Source organism: Paramormyrops kingsleyae, chromosome 21, assembly GCF_048594095.1.
Source record: "Paramormyrops kingsleyae isolate MSU_618 chromosome 21, PKINGS_0.4, whole genome shotgun sequence".
Classification (NCBI taxonomy): Eukaryota; Metazoa; Chordata; class Actinopteri; order Osteoglossiformes; family Mormyridae; genus Paramormyrops; species Paramormyrops kingsleyae.
Genome location: NC_132817.1, coordinates 15470283 through 15492482, shown reverse-complemented (window position 1 = coordinate 15492482; position 22200 = coordinate 15470283). Strand labels below are relative to the sequence as shown.

General features: G+C 47.9%; 1 protein-coding gene across 2 annotated transcripts; it reads left to right on the top strand.

Moving 5' to 3' along the window:
- The first annotated feature begins 444 nt into the window (after positions 1-444).
- Positions 445-21962, top strand: LOC111836621 (TLE family member 5, transcriptional modulator). Of its 2 annotated transcripts, none has more exons than XM_023798071.2 (7): positions 445-1339; positions 14208-14305; positions 15657-15720; positions 17353-17397; positions 18760-18822; positions 18948-19022; positions 19127-21962. In XM_023798071.2, exons 1-7 carry the CDS (start codon positions 1313-1315, stop codon positions 19349-19351), a joined length of 597 nt encoding a protein of 198 aa, XP_023653839.1. In that variant the 5' UTR covers positions 445-1312; the 3' UTR covers positions 19352-21962. The 2 variants fall into 2 exon arrangements, with proteins under 2 accessions (XP_023653839.1, XP_023653838.1); XM_023798070.2 differs by having other exon boundaries at positions 19124-21962.
- Positions 21963-22200: the final 238 nt, after the last annotated feature.

Genomic DNA, 22200 nt, shown 5'->3' with positions numbered 1-22200 from the left:
GCGCATTTTAGTCTTCTGAAGTTATACCTCGGTTAGGCTGAAGCCACATATCTGATACTGTACAGTGGAAACCCAATTGTAAAAACATTCAAATGATAAATTGCTAGTTTTTCTCTTTTTTTTCTACCAATTTATTCCACTCACACCACATAAACTCGATCCATGGCTCGGTCTTCATGCAAAAGTAAAAAAATAGCTTGGGTCCTGAATTTTCTTTGCGGTTATATTTATGGTTATATCGCCTAGTCATCTTATTAGCATTAGAATTGTTTTTTTTATTTTGTTATCAAAGGGATTTATGTACACCGGGACAATTTGTGTATGTATCTCGCAACTTGTGCTTGCGAGATAAGCCGCACGGACAGGCCGGGGAGCAGATGTGCTGCGCTACTCACACCTTCCACTGGGGGCGCATTAAACAGCAACACTTCCGCAAACTGTAATTTTATACGTTTGACATCTAAAATGGGCCTTCGGTGCGCCGCCTCGATCCCACATCACATGGGGCGCTAGTTCCTAGATGTCTCTCCTACATTTTGTAGAGCAGCGGAAAAGAAATGGTTGTTCAGCAAAAACCTCGTATTTGCACATTGTAATATCCGAAGGTGGAAGAAGCAGGCGTCGTGAAAGGAGGGATTTTGTCGAGGGGGGGGGAAGCATAAAGCTTTGTAAAACTGCGCTGTATGTTTAGTTTGAGGCAGGAAAATATTTCGCGACAACGTCCAAAATTCAGCTGCCGCGTTATTTGTAACCCGACAGGCTAGATCGCTGGCGGTAGCTTGTACGGTGTAGAAACCAGATCGGATTCATTTTACAGCAGCGTTGTCTTATATTCGACTTATTACTTTAACTTTTTTTTTCGTCGCGCTACGTGCAAGCCAGAATTTATCCGCTATCTCGGAACCGACGACGGGGGGGTTTTTATATAAAAAAACTGCTTGAAAGCAAAGCTCCTTGCTAAAAAAAAAAAAACGTTTGCACAAAGCCAGCCGAATTGCACGATAACGCTGGTGGATCAAACAAACCGAGGAGTGGCGGAGGACATTTGCGCCGTGGAAGAAATAAGGGGCAGAGATACCAGCGATACTAAATTCGAAGTGAACAAAGGATCAAATGCAGCTTTAGTTGGTCGAGACTGATAAAGCAGCACTGACCAGCAAACGGGGACGAAAATCTCGCATCGGGTCCCCAGATTTCGTTTCTTTTTTCGAGAGGATTAGCCGAACAAAGAAGAAATTCCCATTTTTTAAAGGCTCTTCGCTCGCCGTTTCGATTTTGCTGTTAAGTGCCGCACACTAAACAAGAAACTGACATGATGTTTCCACAATCCAGGCACTCGGTAAGTGCACTGATGTGCCTCTTTATTTCTCCGGCGTGTATTAGTGTGATTTGCGAGGCTGAACCGCCGGGCAGCCGCGGCCCCCGGAGCCGCCGCGTTATACATGCATTTGTTTACATCTTCCAACGCTGCTGATGGTTATGATGGTCAAACAGGGTCCATTTTAAAATAACAGTTGCCCCCCACCCTTCCCTCCGTCGGCAGCCTTTATTTCAAGCTATTTTCCCCATTAAAAAAAAAAAACAAACTATATGATGCGTGTAGGTAGATTTCCTTCTAACAAGTGTGTTCTTGTTGTCATGGACATTTTATAACGCGATGGAGGCTCCTGTAGTTTTTATTTACGCCCTTGGATCCTCAAACTTTATATCCTCAGTTAAGTAATGTAATCCTGGTGTTACAGGTCAAAAAATAAATGTCAGATAGTCTGGCCGTGTGTGTCACTCCGTATTTTCGTTTTTAGACAATGGTTGGGGGTGGTAACTGCATTTATATCTAAATTCATTCCACTGTAGATATTTTATACTAGCAGCAAATTAATAATATGTCATGTGAAATGAAGCATTTTCCCACATCACTAAAATGTCTCGCTTGATTCTTTTGCCAAGTTAAATATTATTATAGCCTATAGCACACTGCCGTCTGGTACCGTCTTTGTCTTATGGCATTTTTAATAATTCGTTAAACAGCCGGCTTTAAAAGCCATAAGTTTTATAAATGTATTTTCCCAGTCGGACCTACGTGCCGTTTGCGTAGGAACCTTGCATAGTTTTTTTTCTCCCTTCCGATATTAACTGAATTTGGCTTTGGCCTGGAATATAATTTCATCACGGAATTAACCAAGGAAGTTTCTGTGCTCTGAATAATCCACAGTTGCTGGGTCTTGCCAGTTTACAAATTGAATGGTTGGAACAATATTTGGTCTTTGATTACATAGGAGTCTACTGTTTTTGTGGAACTGAAGCCTATTTGTTGACATTTTCAGCATTGCCACCGTAAATATTCACCCTGGGAGGTATTTACAGTATTGTTTTTGGTGACTGTATTGGTAGTTGGACCTGGAACTACTCAAACTTACAACACATTCATATGAAAAGCTCAACGTGATTTATAAATAATATCTGTGAATTTACTCTAAGAGCCACAAAGAGAAAGGAATTATTTTATTTTTTATTTTATTTACCTTTATTTAACCAGGCAAAACAGACTAAGGACGGGTTTCTTATTTGCAACTGCGGCCTGGCAAAAGGCAAAGCCTTTTGAAAGAAGGGAAATTTTATTTTTAACTTTTTTTGGCATTAATGTCCAGCTGGCCTCCACTCTGACCAGAATGACCAGCTAGAAGATCGATGGATGTATATCCATGTTGGGTCTTATTGAAAATCAATCCCAAAAACATGTTTTGAAACTGTACTATAATACTAATAATCTTGATCCCAGTTTCTGGAAGGCTGTTGATTGCACGCAGCTAGTTTACAAATGAATCTGTCACGTCGCCTAAATGTGGGTAGACTCAAGAGAATATCAGATTATTGCATGCAGTAAATCACCAAGTGAACAGGACACCTGAGACTTTTACATATACATTATTATACAGACAAATATAGCATGGGTAATATGGAGATTAGGTATTCATAATATAAAAGAAGCATCTGTCGGGCTCGTGGGTTTATTAATTCATACATCACCCTTTTCCCTGGTTTTTGTATATTTTAACAGTTACATTTTAAGAAAAGTCATGTCCTCAAATCATGCTTCGAGATGAATTGACGATCGGTAATGTTTGTCAGAATAGACTTTCAGGGTACTGCTGATTGAATTTAATGTATAAGCAGTGCTAAGATCCCGGTAAATATTAATTTGTCGCAAGTATTGTAGCATAGTTAGTAAATGTGCAGTTTGAGTAACCAGATTTGGTGGCTGTTTTGCTTTTTATCAGCTTGCATTGTGCTGGAATAGTCCGTTGTACCTTTACAAAAAATAAAGAAAACAGTGTGACCTTTCTGTCAAACTCTGCACCTTTCCAGTCACAAGAGTGTCGGACATACAACAAAAATCAACATATTTTACTTTCCGTTTTGCACTCCGATTTCCTGAGGGCAGGAGCATTGCCCATATGCAGTCTTCCAGCCAAGAAGGGCTTGTTTTTCGCATAATAAATGCCGACCGGAGCACGTGACCTCTGATTCTCAGAGATGCGTTTTAACCAGGTACTTTTGTGTGCCATGTCAGTTAAATATTTTATTAAGTAATGAGGTTAAATGGCTGCTCTTCACAAAAGACGCTTGTTCTTTTCCTCCTTGGCATACAGAAAAGACTTGGATGGGAGCTATTAGAGAATCTTTATAAGTCAACGGTTTGTATAAATTTCTTTATATAACAGGCTAAGGACGTTAATATTACAGTGGCTGTAATTTGACTTATTATATATTCTGTTTAAAACGAATTGCAGAATAGCTTTTTTTCTCCAAAACTCTGTTGAGCAAGTGCTTAAAATTGTTTTCAATCATGATGTGCTAACTTTTTATTTATTTATTTATTTATTTATTTGTTACTGGTCCTATTTCTTTTATTGGGCTGTTCTTTTGGGCTGTACAGTAGCACCCAGCTATATTATTATAATAATGTTTCATTGTCTTGCCCTTATAATTCTGAAACACCGACGCGCAAACGGTTGTAACAACTTCCTGTAAAGGTGTGTCTCTTTCTCTTGGCACCTGTAATTATACCTGTTCTGTATGTACTTGTAAGCATTGTCTTTGGGCTGAGGCCTCTCACTCCATCATTTGTTCCCTTCTCTACAGGGATGTCTAGGAGCACATTCTTATAAACCCTGTTCTTTGCCGAAGAACCCTCGTGTTTTGGGGCTTTTGTCCGGCTCTTTCGTAACGTGGTACCATGCTGTCCCCGATTGGGAACCAGAGGCCAGCCCCTCATTATGTGATTCTGACGGACTATGAAATGTAGCATATTTCGTTTTGGCTGGTACGTGTGATGCCCATGCGCCATGCGTCTTCCAGCGGGTTAATTCTTTTCTGAGTTGCGGGGGAGGAGGGTTGGAGACCACGCCAGGCTAGAGTACACCCTGGACAGAGTGGCAGGCCATTACAGGGCATGCACAAATGCACACAATCATATGCTGTAGGTGATTTAAAGGTGCTGGTTGGCCTGACTGACATTCTCCCGGCACACAAAATGAAAATGGTACTCAGACACTTAAACTTGGAGCCTTTGCCTTGTGTTGCTGTGCCACCCATACAAAAATACGTAACTATGAATATCTGAGTAATTAGCATTAGTCTTTGTTGTCTTTATATTGCAATATGTACTATAGGACCTGTTTTGAAGAGGGATTTTATGTGTAATCAAGTAAAACTGCAATCTGTGATCTCTATTGTGTTGTGTTCCCAATACTTAGAATTTAGCTGTTCTCTTTTTTTTTCTAGACTAAACTTTGGGTCATTTGCAGGTTTAGGATTCTCCCCGGACTCGAATCCTAGTTACGGTTGACGCCTCCCTGCGATGCATCTCGAACCTGCTCCGTGCCGCAGTGACAGGAGATGTTATCGCCTTTGTTATGTCGATGTTCCGTTACGTTTGGTGTCTCGTCATGTCGCGTTCAGAGGAGTGCCTGACGTTTAGCCCTCGTCCCACGTTATCCGGCAGCCTGGGAGGCCGAGCGTGACGGTTACATGGAAACGTCTCCAGCTGCGGAGAAGAGGAGGGCCCTGTTGATCCAGGCCTGATCTATACACCCCTAGTGCTGTCGCCGATAAGGCACCCCGCGGTAGAGAGTCGTTTGAGGCCGGCAGGTGCGGTGAAGTTGCTACGACCTTGTGAGGGTGGCATTTCCGCGCATCTGGCGGAGTGACACGCGGCCTCACCCCTGTAAATGCGGCAGTATGTGTGCTTTTGTGGTGACAGCGTGACAGCCCGACTTAGTGTGTGCTGGTTGATTTATCAAGTGTCTAATCAGGGGCAGAGAGGAGTATTTCTTTGAATGCAGATTTCATCTGAAATACTGTAATAAAATATTGCGGTAAATATTCAGCAGTAGAAAGTGATAAATGAAGTTTCCCTGGGATAAAGATGAAGAACTCCTGGCACCCTGATCCCCTGCATGGTGCCCTTGTGCTTGCTGGGATTGGCTGGGTTTGCTGAACGAGTGGTTAGGGATGGATGTAAGGATGATTAAGGGCTCATATAATGTCGCCTGATGTTTGAAATGCTCGTTGCGCAGACCTGGGCTTCAGTTTGTATTGGGAGCCTTTTGATCGAGCTCCTGGACCTGAGGAACCTCATTGTGGAGGTGGGATGCTGTCAGAGGGCTTGGGGTGAGGGGCCTCTGATTGGCCCTCTTACTGGGAAAGCCCCCGTTAGCCAGGGCCGTCTGCTTGGGCTGTGCGAGATGGGAGGCTGTGTGATTGCTCCCTGGAGGTCCTCCAGCACTGTACCAGTAAGCGGGTGGAGAGAGGCTCCATTTCCGCTGGTCACCCGCCGCGATTGATTTGCTGCGTCCCGCCTTGGAGTGCAGCCGGGGGAGGCTGCTAATTGGACGAGGGATGCGGCCGCTCCTGCGTCCTGATTGGCAGGCGGCGGCCGAAGCTCGCCAGCCTCGCGTTAGCATGTCCGCGACGTTCTGATTTTACGCGAGGCGGCTCAGATCCCGGAATACCAGATGTCTCCACATCCGTCCTGTGCGCCGATGATGGTGGGCGTCAGTGAGCGTTTAAGCGTTTGTTTTGCGGAAAGGTTTGGGATGCATTTCCAACGCATTTAAATGTGTGTTGTTTAAGTGATGAAGAGCATTTGGATCTTCGTGGGTTTTATCGAAACGGTAAATGCAGTAGAATGGCTGCATGCACTCGGCCCTCTCGCCGGCTCGCTGCCGGACGGCGGCCTCCGTCGATATCGTTTCACAGACGGTCAGCTCGCCCCACCCGCGGTGGCCTGCAAGACCGTGGATGTTAACAGCTGTCCGATGTGTCAGTCACGCCGGCGTATCTGGCTGTGAAAAGGGTTTCTCACTGGCCAAGTCTGGTTTCCTTCCAGTGATTCACCATGGGGTGCAGAAGGCAGCAGGTTAAGGTTGATTTATACGTCTGCGTAGAGTCTATGTGGGAGGTTTATCAGCGTGCTGAATGCGCAGTAAGGTTTCTACATGTTCTTCAGCAAACAAAGTTAAATATAACTAACATTTCAGCATCATCTTTTAGTTAACATAGTGTCAGCTGCCTGTGTTGGGTTCTGGGGGTTCAGGCTGGGGGTTGGACTTGTCCCTCTGAAGCTATTTTGCCCACAGCGAGCAAAACCCTCTGCTGGGTTCTGGTCTGTGAAGTAAAAAAAGAATCAAGTTAATAATGAGTCAAATGGGAGCTATTTGACAAGTTTTCCCACCTGACTAATGAATTTAGTCTTTATTGTTCTTAGGCTGTGCTAAAGAGTCTCCACGACGTGCATAACATGCGCGGAACAGAAATATGGGTAATGCTGCAGACTGCCGTCACGGTCTGGTCGCAGTCTGGACCTGTACATTAACTGGCCCTTATGCTGCCTCGTATATGCAGTTCTGTTGTCGGACGGCCACCATCTTGCCTTCACGCACACGGATTGTCGAACGCGTAATGGTGGTTCGGGTCACCACCTCGCCGTCTTTTCTGCATGTTTTGCCTGATCCGGCCGTTTGTCTCTGTGGGGTTCCCGTCGTCCCGCATTGCTCGCCGGTGCCAGAGGGTGGCGCTGTCAGCATCTCCCTGCATTTGGGACCCAGTTCTGCCATGCGGCCTAATCCAATTGAGTGGCCTTATGCTACTTGTTTGGTCTAATGACTCTCAGCACACCGGATTAAAAGCGGGGATTACTGATTTAGCGCAGGGATTTCACAGAGCGCTTAGTCGACCCCGTAAGCGTCCCTCACTTTAGCTCCTCCCCCCCCCCCCTCCCCAGAGCGAACTCGCCCTTCCCCCCCCCCAAACCATTGATTGACAGTTACCAAGCTGTTGTTCTGAACCCGACAAAGGAACAGTGCCGAAAACGTGCACTTGCAGGAGGGAGATTTTCTACTGAGAGCCATTTGCCTCGCTGTGTGCTGAAGCCTTGGAAGATATGCGTGTATCATAGATCTGTAAGTAGGAAGTTAGTATTTTCAAGCACATGTATAAACGTTAGCCCTGCTCACTCTGTTCACCCACTTTAATATCTCTGGGACTGTGTCACGTCTTTGTGAGATGATGTGGGTCTTTGTCAGGCCTGTGTTTTAGACCTCGCTCTGACCAGAGCGATTGCACGTTCCGTTGTCATAGAGACGTCTATGTAAACAGCCCCTGCCTGCCATTGACAGTGCGGGAATGGAATAAACCGACAAACGGCCGCGGCTGCTGTGACGCGTTCCGCCCTCTCCCCCACCCACCCGTCACTAGCGGGGGATCCTCCACAGACAGGGCTCCGCTGTGCTTTTCCACCGGTGGCCCAGGTTCTGCTGCGGACGGCACTGTGGGGTGGCATTCATGAGCAAGTAGCCTGGTCTTTGCTGCCGTCTCTGAAATGGCTGGTTTTTGCCTTTCACAGACTGCCGGACATGCACGCACACACACACACACACACACACACACACACACACACACACACACACACACACACACTCTACGCTTGTCCCTCTTTATTATGGACTTCCTCCCATGTCTGTTGTGCTGCAGTGAAGGTCATGCCAGGGCATGGGGGTTGGCGAGGCTTTTAAAGGGTGGAGGTATGATTAAGCCCACTTGAATTAACAGGACAGCCTCCAGCACTCCTACAAAAGGCCCCGGCTGGGGAAAGGTTAATCTCCCCTACTCCCCCCACTGCCCCCCCACCCACACCCCTCACTAAACAAACTCCCCTCCCCCCTCGCTGTCTCGTTTTGCATCAGACACACACACACACACAGAGGTTTGTAATACTGTCTTTGTGGGGACTCTCCATTCATTTCTGTGGGGAACACTCTAATCCCAACATGACGACCTTAACCCCTACCCAGCCCAAAGCTTAACCAACCAAAACATGAGACTTTAGGCATTTTTAGTGTTTTGATTACTGTCAAAGATTTTTACAAAATTGAATTTCCCCTCGTGGGAACCCAAACATCAAAATGATGTTTGTCCCCACAATGAAATATATACATGACCACACACACATGCATACACATCCAGCTCTATATAAGGGTGATGCAGTGATTCTTTATTTGCCATTTGAACAAGCATGAGTACAGGTACATTGTAGTAGTAATAATAATAATCATAACAACTTTTTATTGATCCCGTGGGGAAATTCATTTCACGCCTCTAGATGAGAGCAAATGGAATGGAAGCTGGAATGGATTATCTGTCCATCCATCCATCTTTCCATCTTCTCACCTTTTATCCTGGTCACGGTAGCGGTGGTTGTTATTATTATTATTATTATTATTATTTATGTAGTTAATAATAGTAGTGGTAAATCTCTCTTCTTTCTGCTTACAAGAGCCATGTCTGACCATCCTAAATCTGCACACTCACACACTGGTTAAATAAAGTCCCGTATCTAGGTCAGTCTTTTGGGTTTCATTTATTTTGTCCTTTAAGGCCCACCACCACACTATACTATGATAGTGTGCGCACACACACACGCACGCACGCACGCGCACACACACACACACACACACTCGTCCCTGGCCCCTAGGGCCTCATCCGCTTTTTGTTCCAGGGGAACAAATTGAATCAGCATCTTGACAGGAAGCCCAGCAGATGTCTGGGTCGTTAAGGCCAGTGCCGCTCATTAGCATGACAATCGGGCCGCTCTGTAAACCCCGCGCCTCGGGGGGCAGCAGGGGGCAGTGGCGAGCAGCGCCGCTGAGGTCACAGGTGATATTGATTTTTGTAGCGGGTGCACTAATTGATTTCGGACGGCGTGAGGATTTCTGAGTCTTTGTCTACCCACCCACCCACCTCCCCCCCAACCCTATTGGATTTGCACTCACACTTTCAAAGCTAGGGGGGGGGGGGACCTTGAGAAAGGGCTCCGGCGGGATTGAAAGGAAGAAGAGCAAGATAGAGCGGCCCCATTGACGGGAATAAAGAGCGTTCACATGGAGGGCTTGTGCTAAGCGCGACCTCCCTCCCCAAACCCCCCCCCCCCCCCCGATCAATACAGCTGTGAAAACAGGGAACCTGCAGCTTTTTCTGCGCCGGGCCTTGAAAAGACGTTTTATTTTCTCCTTTCCCGTCAGATCACGGCGGCCCTTTTCAAGGGGCCACACGCATGGCCCATTGCCGACGGCCCTCTCCGCCCGGCCGCGTGCGAGGCCCTCCAGAAGCTTCTCTGCAGAATTAGTGGCAAACGTGGAGCATAAGCAGTTCAGCCCCGGCAGTGGGATAAAAATACACGCGTTCTAATTTGGCAGGAGTGACAGGCCCAGATCTCTATTTTTGCTGTGCCTCTTTACCTGCTGTGTGCGTGTGTGTGCGTGTGTGTGTGCACGTAGGGCCGCATCAGTATTCAGGAGTGTGTGGAGCTGTTGTTACACCTGCTGAGCAGTGCACTGGGCCGTAGTGGAGCGGCGAGGATGGGCATGTGCACAGGCGAAAGCTGCCGGCGAGTGATTGACAACTCCAGCTCTTGTGTAGGACTTGCACAATGGAGCCAATCTTAAAGGCCCTCAGCTGAGTGACATATGCCTATAGCTACAGTACCTTAAGATGCCAACAGGAGGCGTGGCGGTTGAAGAACTTTTTTTTATTATTATTTTTTTTGGACGTGCTTGGGCCGGACGTTCCGCCCCAAGGCCCTTGGCTCACTCAGAGTTTATTCACGGCCAGATCCTCAGGGTGTGGTCAGGACGCCCTTCATCGCGATTGGTCATGTGGAATAATCCCCTTCAGGGCACCTCAGCAGTGTCCAAGCAGACCTTTAGCATGCCGCCAAGAGTCTGAACGTAACTCTGAAGGCCTGCCCTCAGGAACTCTAAATAACTCTAAATGGGAATCCAGTTTCGGCCCTCGACTGGGCTGTCTGGGTTGTGAACCAGGAGGCTGGTCCGCGGTTGATGGACAGCCTTTTGCTTTTCTTTTTTTTTTTTTTTGCTATTCACACAGCCGGATGTTTTCCAGCACGTCGAGGCTGAAGCCTCTTCCTTTAAGACGCACCTTCCAGCAGCGGCGATCTTGTCAGCTCTGTGCCAAGGGCCCCCGCAATATTTCACAGCCGTCGACCGCTTCCTTCCCCTGCGTCTCCCCAGGCTCTGTTAGCGCTCTCTCTCTCTCGAGCCCCTGTCAGCTGGGCTTCTTGGAGACGTTTTACCAGAAAGGGGGAAATGGTTTACATTTGCACAGGTCAGTTATAAAAAGCAAATCGCTCAAATGGGTGTAGGCTGCTTCTGTGATAAGCTATTCCGAACGCTGGAAGAAAAAGATGGTAACAATGGAAAAAGCAGCTACTCTTTAAGGCTTATTTTTAAATGATTTTTTTTAATTGTTAGATTTCTCTCGCTTCTGCTTTGAGTGCAGAGAAATCCTTCACAGGGTTATTTGCACACCGAGCGCATATTTGCTAATGATAATACATGTATGCTAATGAACATGCAAAGGCGGGCAGTAGTGAAATGGATGCTCACAATTCATAGGTTGCCGGAGCGGAGGCAGGTCACATTTAGATGTATTTTAATTCCTGAATGCCTCGGACAGGGCATTCATTCTGTGTAGAACTGCCCTTTAAAAGTCTATAACTGGCCGCGCACAAAGAGATCGGACCTTTAAAGCCAGTGCTTCTCAATGAGCACCTTGGTCCCTGGGACAAAAGGGCAAAGAGGGGGGAAAAAAAATGAATTCAAGAATCCACCAGTGGCTGCTAAGGCTAAAGTTTCTGGCTTTAAAAGCTTTTTTTTTTTTTTCTAAGGAAAAAAAATCATGCTGCCATTTAGATTTTATGGCCTATGTTGAAATTCCAGGTGGGAGCTTTTCCTTTTGTGTCCTGAAGAAAAGGCCCTGCTTCATTCTGCTTCAGTCTCCCTTGTGGAAACGCAGCGCTGTCAGAGAATATGCTACGAGGAACGTGTGTAGCTGGAGCCTGGATAAAGCTGTCTGCTGTGCCAATCAGTGAGGAAACGGCCTGCTGGGACATTCAGCTGGCTGGACAGGGCGCCATGCTTTACCTCTGCTCAGAGTCTGCATTCTAATGTGCCTGAAATCGCGATCATTCCTCCAGTCCCCAGAGGGCCTCCAGTCCTACCGGCCCTTACGGCACTTAACCCGAATTGCTCCCACAAAATATTCCTCCGCATAAATGGCTGAAAATGTAGGTCGCTGGGGATAAAAGCGGCAGTTCCGGCGACGAAATGTAAATGGTAATGGAAGGGATCGCTGGCCAAATGCAGATAAAGGTGGTCCTGCTCACCAGGGACAAACTTGGATTCTCAGAGCAGACGCGTGTGCCGGAATAGACTCCCCATTCTCTCAATTGGGGCTGGAAGCAAACGCGAAGCTCATCTTCAGAGCGTGGCCAGTTTCCGATGGCGGGTGGTTAATTGGACTGAACAGGAAGCGGTCTGCAAGAGAAAAGCAGTCTCTTGAATTCAAGTAACTGTCTGATATTCTTCTTTTGTGATGAGTAATACGATGTCATAGTTCCTGTTTTAAGTATGTAGTAATATTTAAGTGATCTCTACTTTTAATCTGTGAACCAGATTAACCCATAAATACTGGTATAAATCTATACTGGACCTGTTGACTCTTGTTTATCTCTAGGTAGCCCTTTGTATTCTTAATACCTGGTCCCCCATCAGACTGTGATGTAAATTATGACATCATATGTTCATTATGACATCATAGGACCCAGTCTGGTTCATATTCAGTGGCTTGAGGTGATACAGATATACTAAAATCTGGGGCGCATTGAAATGGGCAACACAGGAGAAAGCACCTGAACAAACTGAAGAATTAGGACCCATCTGCACTAATATGTTTTCGTTTAGTTTAACGCAGTAATTTTCTTCAGATTTCAGCTAAATCGTGTTTTATGTACATTGTATGCTGTTTATAACTATTGTGAAGCTCAAAACGAGACTGTACCTGAGCCAAGTTTAAGAGAAGCTCTAGCTTGAGGTAAATCCATCCTGCCATCGAACATAAGAGTGCTTTGCAACAGGGGAAGAGAGTGAGAAGTGTAATGACTACATTTCTGGATCCCTGTGTTTTTGCTGTAATGGTTCCTTTTATGTGCAGCTTTGTGTTTGTGACACTACAGTACTGTGATATTTCACTTTTGCCAAATAAAATACATGCATTTACTTTAAAGGCATGGTTTTGTGTGAGATAAATCAACAGTCAAGCGTTTATAAAAACTGAACTTTATTACTAATCAACGTGAAAATGATTGAAAATATGTACTCCACCACTTCTAGAATTACAAAAAATTTTGGATGGACAAAAAAATGTGCAAATGACACGTGCTCAAGCCACAACTAACAAATAAAATATAAAGTGCGGCACTTCTAAAAAATATATCATAAAAAGCTTTGGTTAAATGTGCAAATGAGAAAGAGAAAAATATATATTAACCTCCACTATGACATTTACCTTTTACACAGAGCAGTGTGAACGCAGAAGTTTTTTTCCAACGCTAGGAATAACAGCAGTGCGAACGCAGATCTTTTTTTCGGAAACTCTCGCAAAAAAATTGTGACGTATCAATGCAGACGTAACCCATGAGTGTGTTTGTCTCCGGCCTTTAGAACAAAATTTCCAGTGGGGGTTCTGTCTTGACTGATGCTTGCATATAAACTCCCCCAGCCAAAGAGATGTGCTGAACAATACCATAATGTTTGCTATTTAAAGTAATGGTTTAAATGATGCTATATCTGTACCCTTATAATGCTAAAAACCCCAAATATGCGTGCATTTCTTTGATTTCTTTTAGCAAGCGTTACTGCTAAATGCTAACCTGCCAAGTGCTTCTCTCGTCACATTAGCATACAATTGCCATCTGTTCTCTGCACCCGTAAGTGCGGCTCTAAGGGAGTTACGAAGTTCCTTATGAATCACCTCAGTGCATCAGCTGAACAGGAGTTCCTGGACTTTTTATCCGTGGATAATTTATGCTGGTCATACTCGGACCACGTTAGCGGAGAAGGCTAGAGTTTTGACGGTCCATCGAAAGATGCATGTGCATTAAGGAGTGTCAGAGCGGGAAAAGCTTCAGTGGCCCAGGAGACGTGCTGTGTGTCATAAGTGGAAATACGAACACTGGTTATGTCATTCAGAATCAGAAATATTAAAATCTACAGACAGGCCAGTTCAGTTTGATCCAGCAGTTACGTGATTAATGTCAGATCAAAGCGCATTTCTCCTGTGGTCCTAATGAATCTTCTGTGACTCGTTGCTGAATGAGTCTGGGCAAAGTTTTATTGCTGTTTTATCATACATTTTAGCATGTATTTGAGTGACCATTGGAGACATTTGCTGTTTACTGCACAGTAGTGTTTCAGCACGTTGTAAGTTTGACTTTCTGATTTTACTGCGAAATATCTTTTTCTGATATTGAATCTCAGGATCAAACTAACATCAGACGCTGGGTACCTGCAGGTGTTACAGGTGAAAACTGCAGAACCGTTAATGTCACCTGTGTCACTAAAGTAATGGTTTATCCCTCTGTTTCCTAACACTTAGTCTAGGGGGACCCTCAGCCAATCCATGATGTCTGGCAGGGAGCTGGGAGAGAGCAAAAACGCGGTCCGGCTGTGGGTCCCCGAGGAGCGGGTTGGGAAACACTGGATTATATAGACAGACAGTCCGTGCTGCGGACCCAGTGTTTTATTCGTTCGGTGTCAGTGTGTTTACTTCGGTCACTTTCTATCACACAGGCTTCATCCCAGTCATCACAACAGCTGAAATTCACAACCTCCGACTCCTGCGACCGAATCAAGGACGAGTTCCAGTTCCTCCAAGCGCAGTACCACAGGTAGGGTGCAGACCGGCCCAGCGAGATCCAGGGGCCCAGCAGGGGGGCTGTGGGCGCAGGTCCGGCGCGATGGCGGGGCAGGGGAAACTTCCGGCAGCCGCTTTCTCCTGCGGTGACTGAGATGGCCGTTCGGCTGCCCTCATTAAGTTTTCAGTGGGACAGTAATACAGATCTGGCAGCCTGACCTCCTGACTTCCCCTCCCTCATCCGTAAAATTTTCAAATGGCCCTTCAAAAGTGCACCGTTCAAGCCCCTTACGGTGCTTTCGTTCCCTCAAAGTCTGCTGGTGTCATTGAGGTCAGCAATTTGTAAGAGTGACTTTAATTCCGGCAGCCGCCTTTGTCACACGCGTGTCACGGCCTCCCCGTACCTCAGATCCTACCTGACACTCTCCCGATCGGCTGTCGGCTCAGGCTGGTTTCCATCGGCTCTCCTCCCCGCACATGGGCTTCTGTAGCCGTGGGCGAAATCCTTTTGACAGGCTTCCGAGTCTGTAAGTAAAGGTCCAATTAGAGGAGGAGTTTTGCGGCGTTGTGTGTTCCCACATGGCGGCCGCTGACCGGCACTCGCTCCGAAACAATAAAGCATCACGAATCAACGTGACGGTGACGGCCGCCTCGCCATAGGGGAGGGAGGATGGCCGGGAGGACGTGTCACAATGTTGGGCTCGAGAGCCCCGCCCACACCCGGGCCTCCACCAATCACAATGCAACACAGCCAGGCGATGGCCATTTAGGGGTTTGCAGCCGAACAAATTCAGCAGCAGGGGTAGGGGTGGTCGTCATGGCAACTCCGAGCTTGTTGTTAGAGTTTTATTGGTGGGAGAGGGATTAGACAAGGAGTAGCCTGTGTGAAAGGTGAATGGGAAGGTTTTCCAGTGTTTAAAAAAATATATATGAATATATGTGTGTGTGCACACATGTTGTGTTTGCTCTGCACACACACACACACACACACACACACACACACACACAGTGGGGCAGATTAACCAGCTGCCTCACCTACGTGTAGAAAGTCGTTCTCCCCATGACATCACAGCCATCATCAGCGCGGTGGTCCCCCCCCCCCATCCTCAGCAGGCTATGCTCATCCCCACGGCTGCTCATGCCTGACCCCTATAGCCCACTGGGGTGAGCAGCCTCCGGCCGAGCGGGACTCACTGCCTCGTACCCTCCAGCGCGACCCGTGGGTCCAGGTCTGAGAATCAGCAACCCCGCTGACCAGGGGAGCAAGACTGGGAGTGTGTTTCTGCTTCTGTGCCATTGGCGTTTGCGGTGGGACTATTTACCGTTTTGGGGGGGGGGTCCGCCCCATGCTCCCTCTCACAGCTCAGCCTCCCTTTGTGTTCCAGCCTCAAGCTGGAGTGTGACAAGCTGGCCAGTGAGAAGTCTGAAATGCAGCGCCACTACATCATGGTGAGACCCGTCACCGTCACCCCCGTCTCCGTCACCCCCGTCACCGTCGCCGTCGTCTCCGTCACCACCATCACCATCACCCCCGTCTCCGTCACCCCCATCACCGTCACCCCCGTCTCCGTCACCCCCATCACGGCCGTCACCCCCGTCTCCGTCACCCCCGTCACCGTCGTCACCGTCACCCCCGTCGCCGCCCCAGTCCTTCAAGGCCAGAAACCAGCATCCCCCCACTGCTCTCGCCCCCATCCTTCACCTCCCCATCTCTGTCTTCCACCCAGTCCTCTCACACTCCCTCTCTTTCTCGCGGCTGAAGCTTGATAACCGTCTTGTTTTTTTTCTCCCCAAGATTTCATTTCACTTCACGCAGCGCATAATTGTTTCCCAGATTTAATTTTGTCTGTTAATTTTTCTTTTTTTTTTGGCTGCTGGAAGGCTTCCCCCCCCCCCCCCCCCATGGTTTGTGTTCTCAATCTGGGGGATGGGAGCGCAGCCCAGCTGGCTGCCAGCAAGTGGGGGTTGGAATTCCTGGGGGGGTGGGGGGGTGCTGTGGTGGCCCCCGCGGGGCCCTCTTCAGGCCAGGCTTGAGCTCTTACTCTGCGTTACATCATTTACATGCCTGGCGTAGCGTCCCTCCTCGGTGGTGTCTGACTACACACCTTTCGTGTTTCCTGTCCCAACAGCCAGGCTATTTTTAACGCTCAGGAAGCGCAGGCCCAGCTCTTTAAACGCTACGCCCCCTGCTGCTCGTCTGTCTGGCCACTCGGTAGTCCAGCTGCGAGGGGGGGGGGGCTGTCAGTACCACCCCTGCGTCTGTGGGATTGCAGATGGTTTTCCGTCTTTGGCGACTAAAGGGGGCGACTTGCTCTGTCTCCTTTGCCAGTTATTCCTGGATACAGACTTACTAGAATTAGCCGAATTAAGTACCGAAATGGCTGTGAGGCCCTAGGATTTGAATCCAAAAATTCCGGAGCCTTGGATGAAAGCCTGGGTACCTGGCTGTTAAGCAGCTCTCCTGTCATCCGAGGCTCCCGCCCGGTCCCCCCCCCCGCCCGGTCGCAGTTCTGTACCAGTGCCGCTGCCATCCCTCTCTCTCCCAAACGCCCCCTTACTGTATAGGTGCCGCCCGGGACTCTGGACCCTCCCGCTCTAATTGAATCATCTTCCATCTCAGTCTGGTCTCACCTGGGCGGCTTCCGACGGGAGGGAGGCTCCGCTCGCCCGCCTGCTAGGGCCCGTGCCGCTGTCACCAGCTCTCGCCTTTGCACTGACCCTGGGCTTCTGCCTACATCAGTGTTTCCCAGTCCGCTCCTCGGGGAGCCGCAGTCAGTCCGTGTTTTTGCTCCCTGCCAGACTGTCCACATTTCTCCCCTACCGGGAGCTGGGAGGGAGCAAAAATGTGACCTGTCTGTGGTTCCCTGAGGACCGGATTGGGAAACGGATGCTCTACATGAGCGGGATGAAGGGAAAACAGGACTTTACGTTCCCGCGGGCAGGACGTTCGGGTCGGATATGCCGAGCTGGATCTCTGTCCCGTTTCCTGCCTGCATGACATCATAGCGCTGAAATCTGTGCTGAGTATCAGCATCTAAAACGTATAAAATGCCCTAATCTTGATTCTTCTATATTTTACAGTACTATGAAATGTCTTACGGGCTGAACATCGAAATGCACAAACAGGTATGTTATGTTTCACCACATGGGTGTCAATATTTCCGTATTTTTGCGCCGGTGTGCTATCTGTGTACACTGTTCCTAATCACTGTTTAGTTTAATGCCGAAATGTAATACCTGAGTAGGTTTGTAGTAATGTAGGGTGGTCAGGGGTCTTTGGGTCCTGTGGGGGGTGGAGGGTGGCAGTGTAGCGCCTGAGAGAGACGGACGGGGCTCCCTCTCTGTACATGCGGCACAGTCAGAACCCAAGTCACGCTCAGCCGTGCCGGATCCCGTGTGTACAATTCATCACCGGCGGCCTCATCGCTGCTGTATTTGACGTTTATGAAATATTAAAGCAGGAGAATGAGGTTGTGGGGATGTGCTTGGAGGAGGCTCCAAGGTGAGCTATGGTAATGATTTTAGTGTAGGATTGCTGTGGGTAGCACGCCCCCGCACACACACATGCGCGCACACACACACACGCACGCCCCGTGCTCACAGTGGGGGACGCCGGTTTAGCAGATGCGGAGCTTTGCCATTACTGTGGTTTCTCTAGTCAGCCCCAGTTTCCTTCCCTGTGACAGGCAGATCCCCCCCCCCCCCCCCCATAACCAATCCAGCATGAAGAATTCTCCTCTGTTCCCAGTCCTACCTTCCCTTTCTCTTCTGACAGCTGATTTAGTTTGCTGGCAGGTGTGTGTGTTTGTCTGTGTGTATCACGCCTGTTTAAGTACCCAGGTGTCTCTGTTTGTATCAGCTACTCAGTTTATCATGTCTGTGTGGGTGTGTGTGTGTGTGTGTGTGTGTGTGTGTGTGTGTGTGTGGGTGTGCATGTGTGTGTGTCTGCGTATGTGTGTGTGTGTGTGTGTGTGTGTGTACGTACATTTTTAGAATTATTACATTGTGGGGTCTTAACTAATAGAATTCAGAGAAGTCACACGGGAACCAGAGTGTGGTGGGTAACGTGTGCACCGGGGGACTGACATGTAAGGGCACCTTCCTCGGTTTCCTGGCATTGACAGGCTTCGAATAAATGCCGTACGCTGGGAGCCAGCTGGCATGTGCGTGTGTGTGGATTAGGGTTATATTACATCGTGGGGACCAAATGTGATAAAGCCCTGTTGTTTTGACATTGTGGGGACCATTTTTCAAGTCCCCACAAAGACCTGTGAATGCAATCAAACTAAAAACACCTGAAGTCTCATATTTTGTTTGGTTGCTTATGGTTACGGTCAGGGCTGGGTTAGGGGTTAAGGTTGGGATTAGAGTTTTCCCCATAGAAATGAATGGAGAGTCCCCACAAAGATATAATTACAAACCTGTGTCTGTGTCTCGCGGTGATGGCGTGAGCCTAATGGCTATTGCTTCCTGCCCCCCCGGTTGCAGGCGGAGATCGTCAAGAGACTGAACGGGATCTGTGCTCAGGTGCTCCCGTACCTGTCCCAGGAGGTATAAAAATCCCCCTGTACTGTGTTACTGCCTTTCTTTCCATAAATATTTGCCCAGACTGTTTTTATTTTGCTGTTGCTGTGTCACAGAGATGTGCTCAGTGTGTGTGTGTGTGTGTCTCTCAGCATCAGCAGCAGGTCTTGGGAGCCATTGAACGAGCCAAACAGGTCACTCCCCCGGAGATGAACTCCATCATCCGGGTATGCTACTCTCTCACACATGCTGTCTTCACCTTTCAGTGGGGGGGGGGGGGGGTCATCTTTCTGATTGCTGAGCCCTGTCCCCACGCCTCTGTCTGCAGCAGCAGCTCCAAGCTCACCAGCTGTCTCAGCTCCAGGGTCTGGCTCTGCCCATGACGCCCCTCCCTCTGGGCCTCACGCCCCCCACCCTGCCCGCCGTCACCTCCAGCTCGGGGCTCTTCTCGCTCTCCAGTATCCTGGCCTCTCAGGCTCACCTCGCCAAGGAGGACAAGGCGGCCCGCGAGGGCAGCGACAATCACCGCGACGACGACGGGGACAAATCTGACTAGCCCCCCCTCCCCCACTCTCCGCCCCCCATCCAGTTTGTTTTTTATTACTTACATACAGCTGTCTTTAAGCATTTTATTCTCTTTAATTCCCCCATCAGCTGCCCCCCCCTTCTCATCCACACTCCTTCCTCCACTCCCAAACGCTTCTCCATAACTTCATATCCGCTTTCCAGCCCGGTTTTCTCCCTTTTAGCTCATAGCACAATAGATCCCCCCCCCCCCGAAACATCAGCCCGCCCTCCTGTTTAAATAGGAAGCATCGCCACGACAGATTGTGATACCGCACTGCACTGAGCCCGGAGCACACAAGTAAAAGGCTTTTACTGTAACAAAGGGACACGTTTCGCTGTCTCTAACATTACATCTACCTGTGTTTTCTTGTTTTCTGTTAGAATCTGGGATGTAGGTTGATCTTGGATAGAGGTGAGAGCTTAGGCAAGGAATCAAGTGGCCCTGTACTCTGTATAAGAATGGGGTTCTAGCTGAACAGGTGTATTCTGTTTAAGTCGGCCGTGATGTCACTATAATCACCCAAAGCATGCAGGGGAACCTGAGTATGAGGTGATTGTGAAATGTGACGCTCCAGTTCTGTACAGTGATTGGATCAGGTCAGATTGGCCAGGGCACTGAGCCCCAAACGCGGCAGAGTCTTATGCTCAAGGTCAGAATCCCAAAAACAAATGGCATCGCTACATGCTTCCTTTGGCAGCCAATCGGCGAACTCGTAGCCAGCGACAAGTATGCATTTCGATCCTCCCGCCCGGCTTGGCAGAGAGCATTCGCGCTCGCGGGTGGTCGCACTTCTCAAATGGCTGCCGCGCTCTCGCAGTTCCCAGTCGGGTAATCGGATGCAAGATCAGATTGTCTCATACGAGAGCGAGGAGCGCATTGTAATCGCATTGGATTAAGAAGAGCAGTAAGAGAATGGGCAGAGGAGGGTGCAGTTTGCTTGCGTGACAGCAGAGGGCAGTAAGCACTTTGAAAGCCAGCTAAGGTTTCAGCCTGATAGAAGGTCAACCATCTTTGTTTTTCCCTCTGTTCCCACCCCCCCCCCCCCCCCGGGTAAAATAAACGGATGGTATTGTCCATCAGTTCTTTCTTTCTGAAACAATATTTGCAGATTAACAGAATAGAAGTTACCTGTATAATAACCTAATAAAATCGACATGCTAGATAAGTGTTTTCAGAGTTAGTGGTGAGGCCCAGACATGCGCAGTGGTCCTGGGTCCCACTGGTTCCTTGCTTTGATTAGCACTGAATGATGCGGCTGTGAAATCAATGGAGAACACTGACCCGGCCCGTTCCGCTTGGTGCACAGGAAAGCCCAGTATAAAGGCATAAAAATGGTCCCCTCCATGTTTGACTTCACCAGAGACCTCCTAGTGAAGACTTATCAGTTCATACAACATATTGTAATAATAATACTAATGTTTATGACAAGACAATTACAAAGACACCGAACTGGTACAAGGTTGAGTTTCCCAAACAGCACAAATGTGTAGCTCAGTAAGTCTGAGCTGTAGCAAAATTGAGGCCCTGTTGAGTTTAAAAATATATATATTGTTACTATTTTTACATTTAAAAATAGTCCTGGGATCTAAGGGAACAACCTGAAATTGACATTTGACATCTGAAAGTCAAAAAACTCTCAATTCAGCATTCACTTACATGTATGTGCATAGGGGTGTGTGTGTGTGTGTGTGTTTGTTTGTTTGAGTGTGGACACACCTGGATAATATCTCCGATGTCACGCAGAGAGGACTGGCCACCGGCGTATCCAAGTACATGTTTACATGTTTGCTCACGCGTGTAAATGCGTGTAGTATGCACCCATGTACATGTAGTTCAGTCAGTGACTCAGGCAGGGCTGAGCTTGGAGACCTTCCGGCCTGGTGGGGGCGCTCTGTGCCCTTCAGGGTCAGATAGCCAGCCGTGCGAAGGGCGGCCAGCCATTCTCGACGCTTAAAGTGACATTTCCATCTCTCCACGCCTCTCTGCATCCTTTCAGTGCACCTGAGGTGCCCCCCCGACCCCACCCCCTTTGACTCAACAAAGCAAGCAGGAAATATTTAATTCAGACATATGAATGGTCTGTGTGTGTTTTGTGAAGGGCCAATTTATATACATATATAAATATATATATCAATATACATATAATTTTTTAACATTTTTGTATGTTTTAGGCTGCATCTTCTGTGTCTGTGCTGGATAATTTTGTTGTGTACTGCAGTACTGATGCACCACTTAGACTGGCTGCATTCTTAAATTCCCCGCCCCCTGCTCAAGCCCCTCACCCATCTCCTAACGACACCCCCCCCCCCCCCCCCCCAACTGCCGCCAGTTGCATCATTAACGGTGGTGGTGTGAAACATGCCGACCCTTTTGAGCTTTGTAAAGGTCATTTTTAATCTCTTTATTTTGTGTTGTATGTAAATCTTTAAAGTGTGTACTTGGCAGAAATGTATGTTGTGTTATTGAAATCCAATATAGCTTCATTAAAGAAAAACCGCTAAAACAAAACGTTAACAAAAAGTCATTTACGATAAATGGACAGTAATGTTCAGCAGTAAGGAAGTATTTATGGTGCCTTACAAATAAAAACTCAACAGAGGTCATGTTGGAGTGTCGTCTTTTGTTAAAAAACATTCTTTATGGAATTTTCAGTTGTTGCTGCAAGCTGGTCTTGGCCTTGGGTGATAAGGGTGTCTTAGGAACAGACTGATGAGATGATGCTGACTTGCGTTTCCTGAGTGTTTGGGGGAGACCCGCAGAAAGGTGATCAGGTTTTAAATGCAGCCATGGGCAGCATTTCTGCGTCCTTGGTTCCCATACTTAACTCTAATAAATAT

What these genes read in the sequence shown, in the direction of transcription:
- LOC111836621 (XM_023798070.2), top strand. Translation starts at nt 1,313, where the DNA reads ATGATGTTTCCACAATCCAGGCACTCG. An exon ending in TGCAGCGCCACTACATCATG is followed by an intron (nt 15,721 to 17,352) that starts GTGAGACCCGTC and finishes TATATTTTACAG; the next exon opens with TACTATGAAATGTCTTACGG. An exon ending in TCCCGTACCTGTCCCAGGAG is followed by an intron (nt 18,823 to 18,947) that starts GTATAAAAATCC and finishes TGTGTCTCTCAG; the next exon opens with CATCAGCAGCAGGTCTTGGG.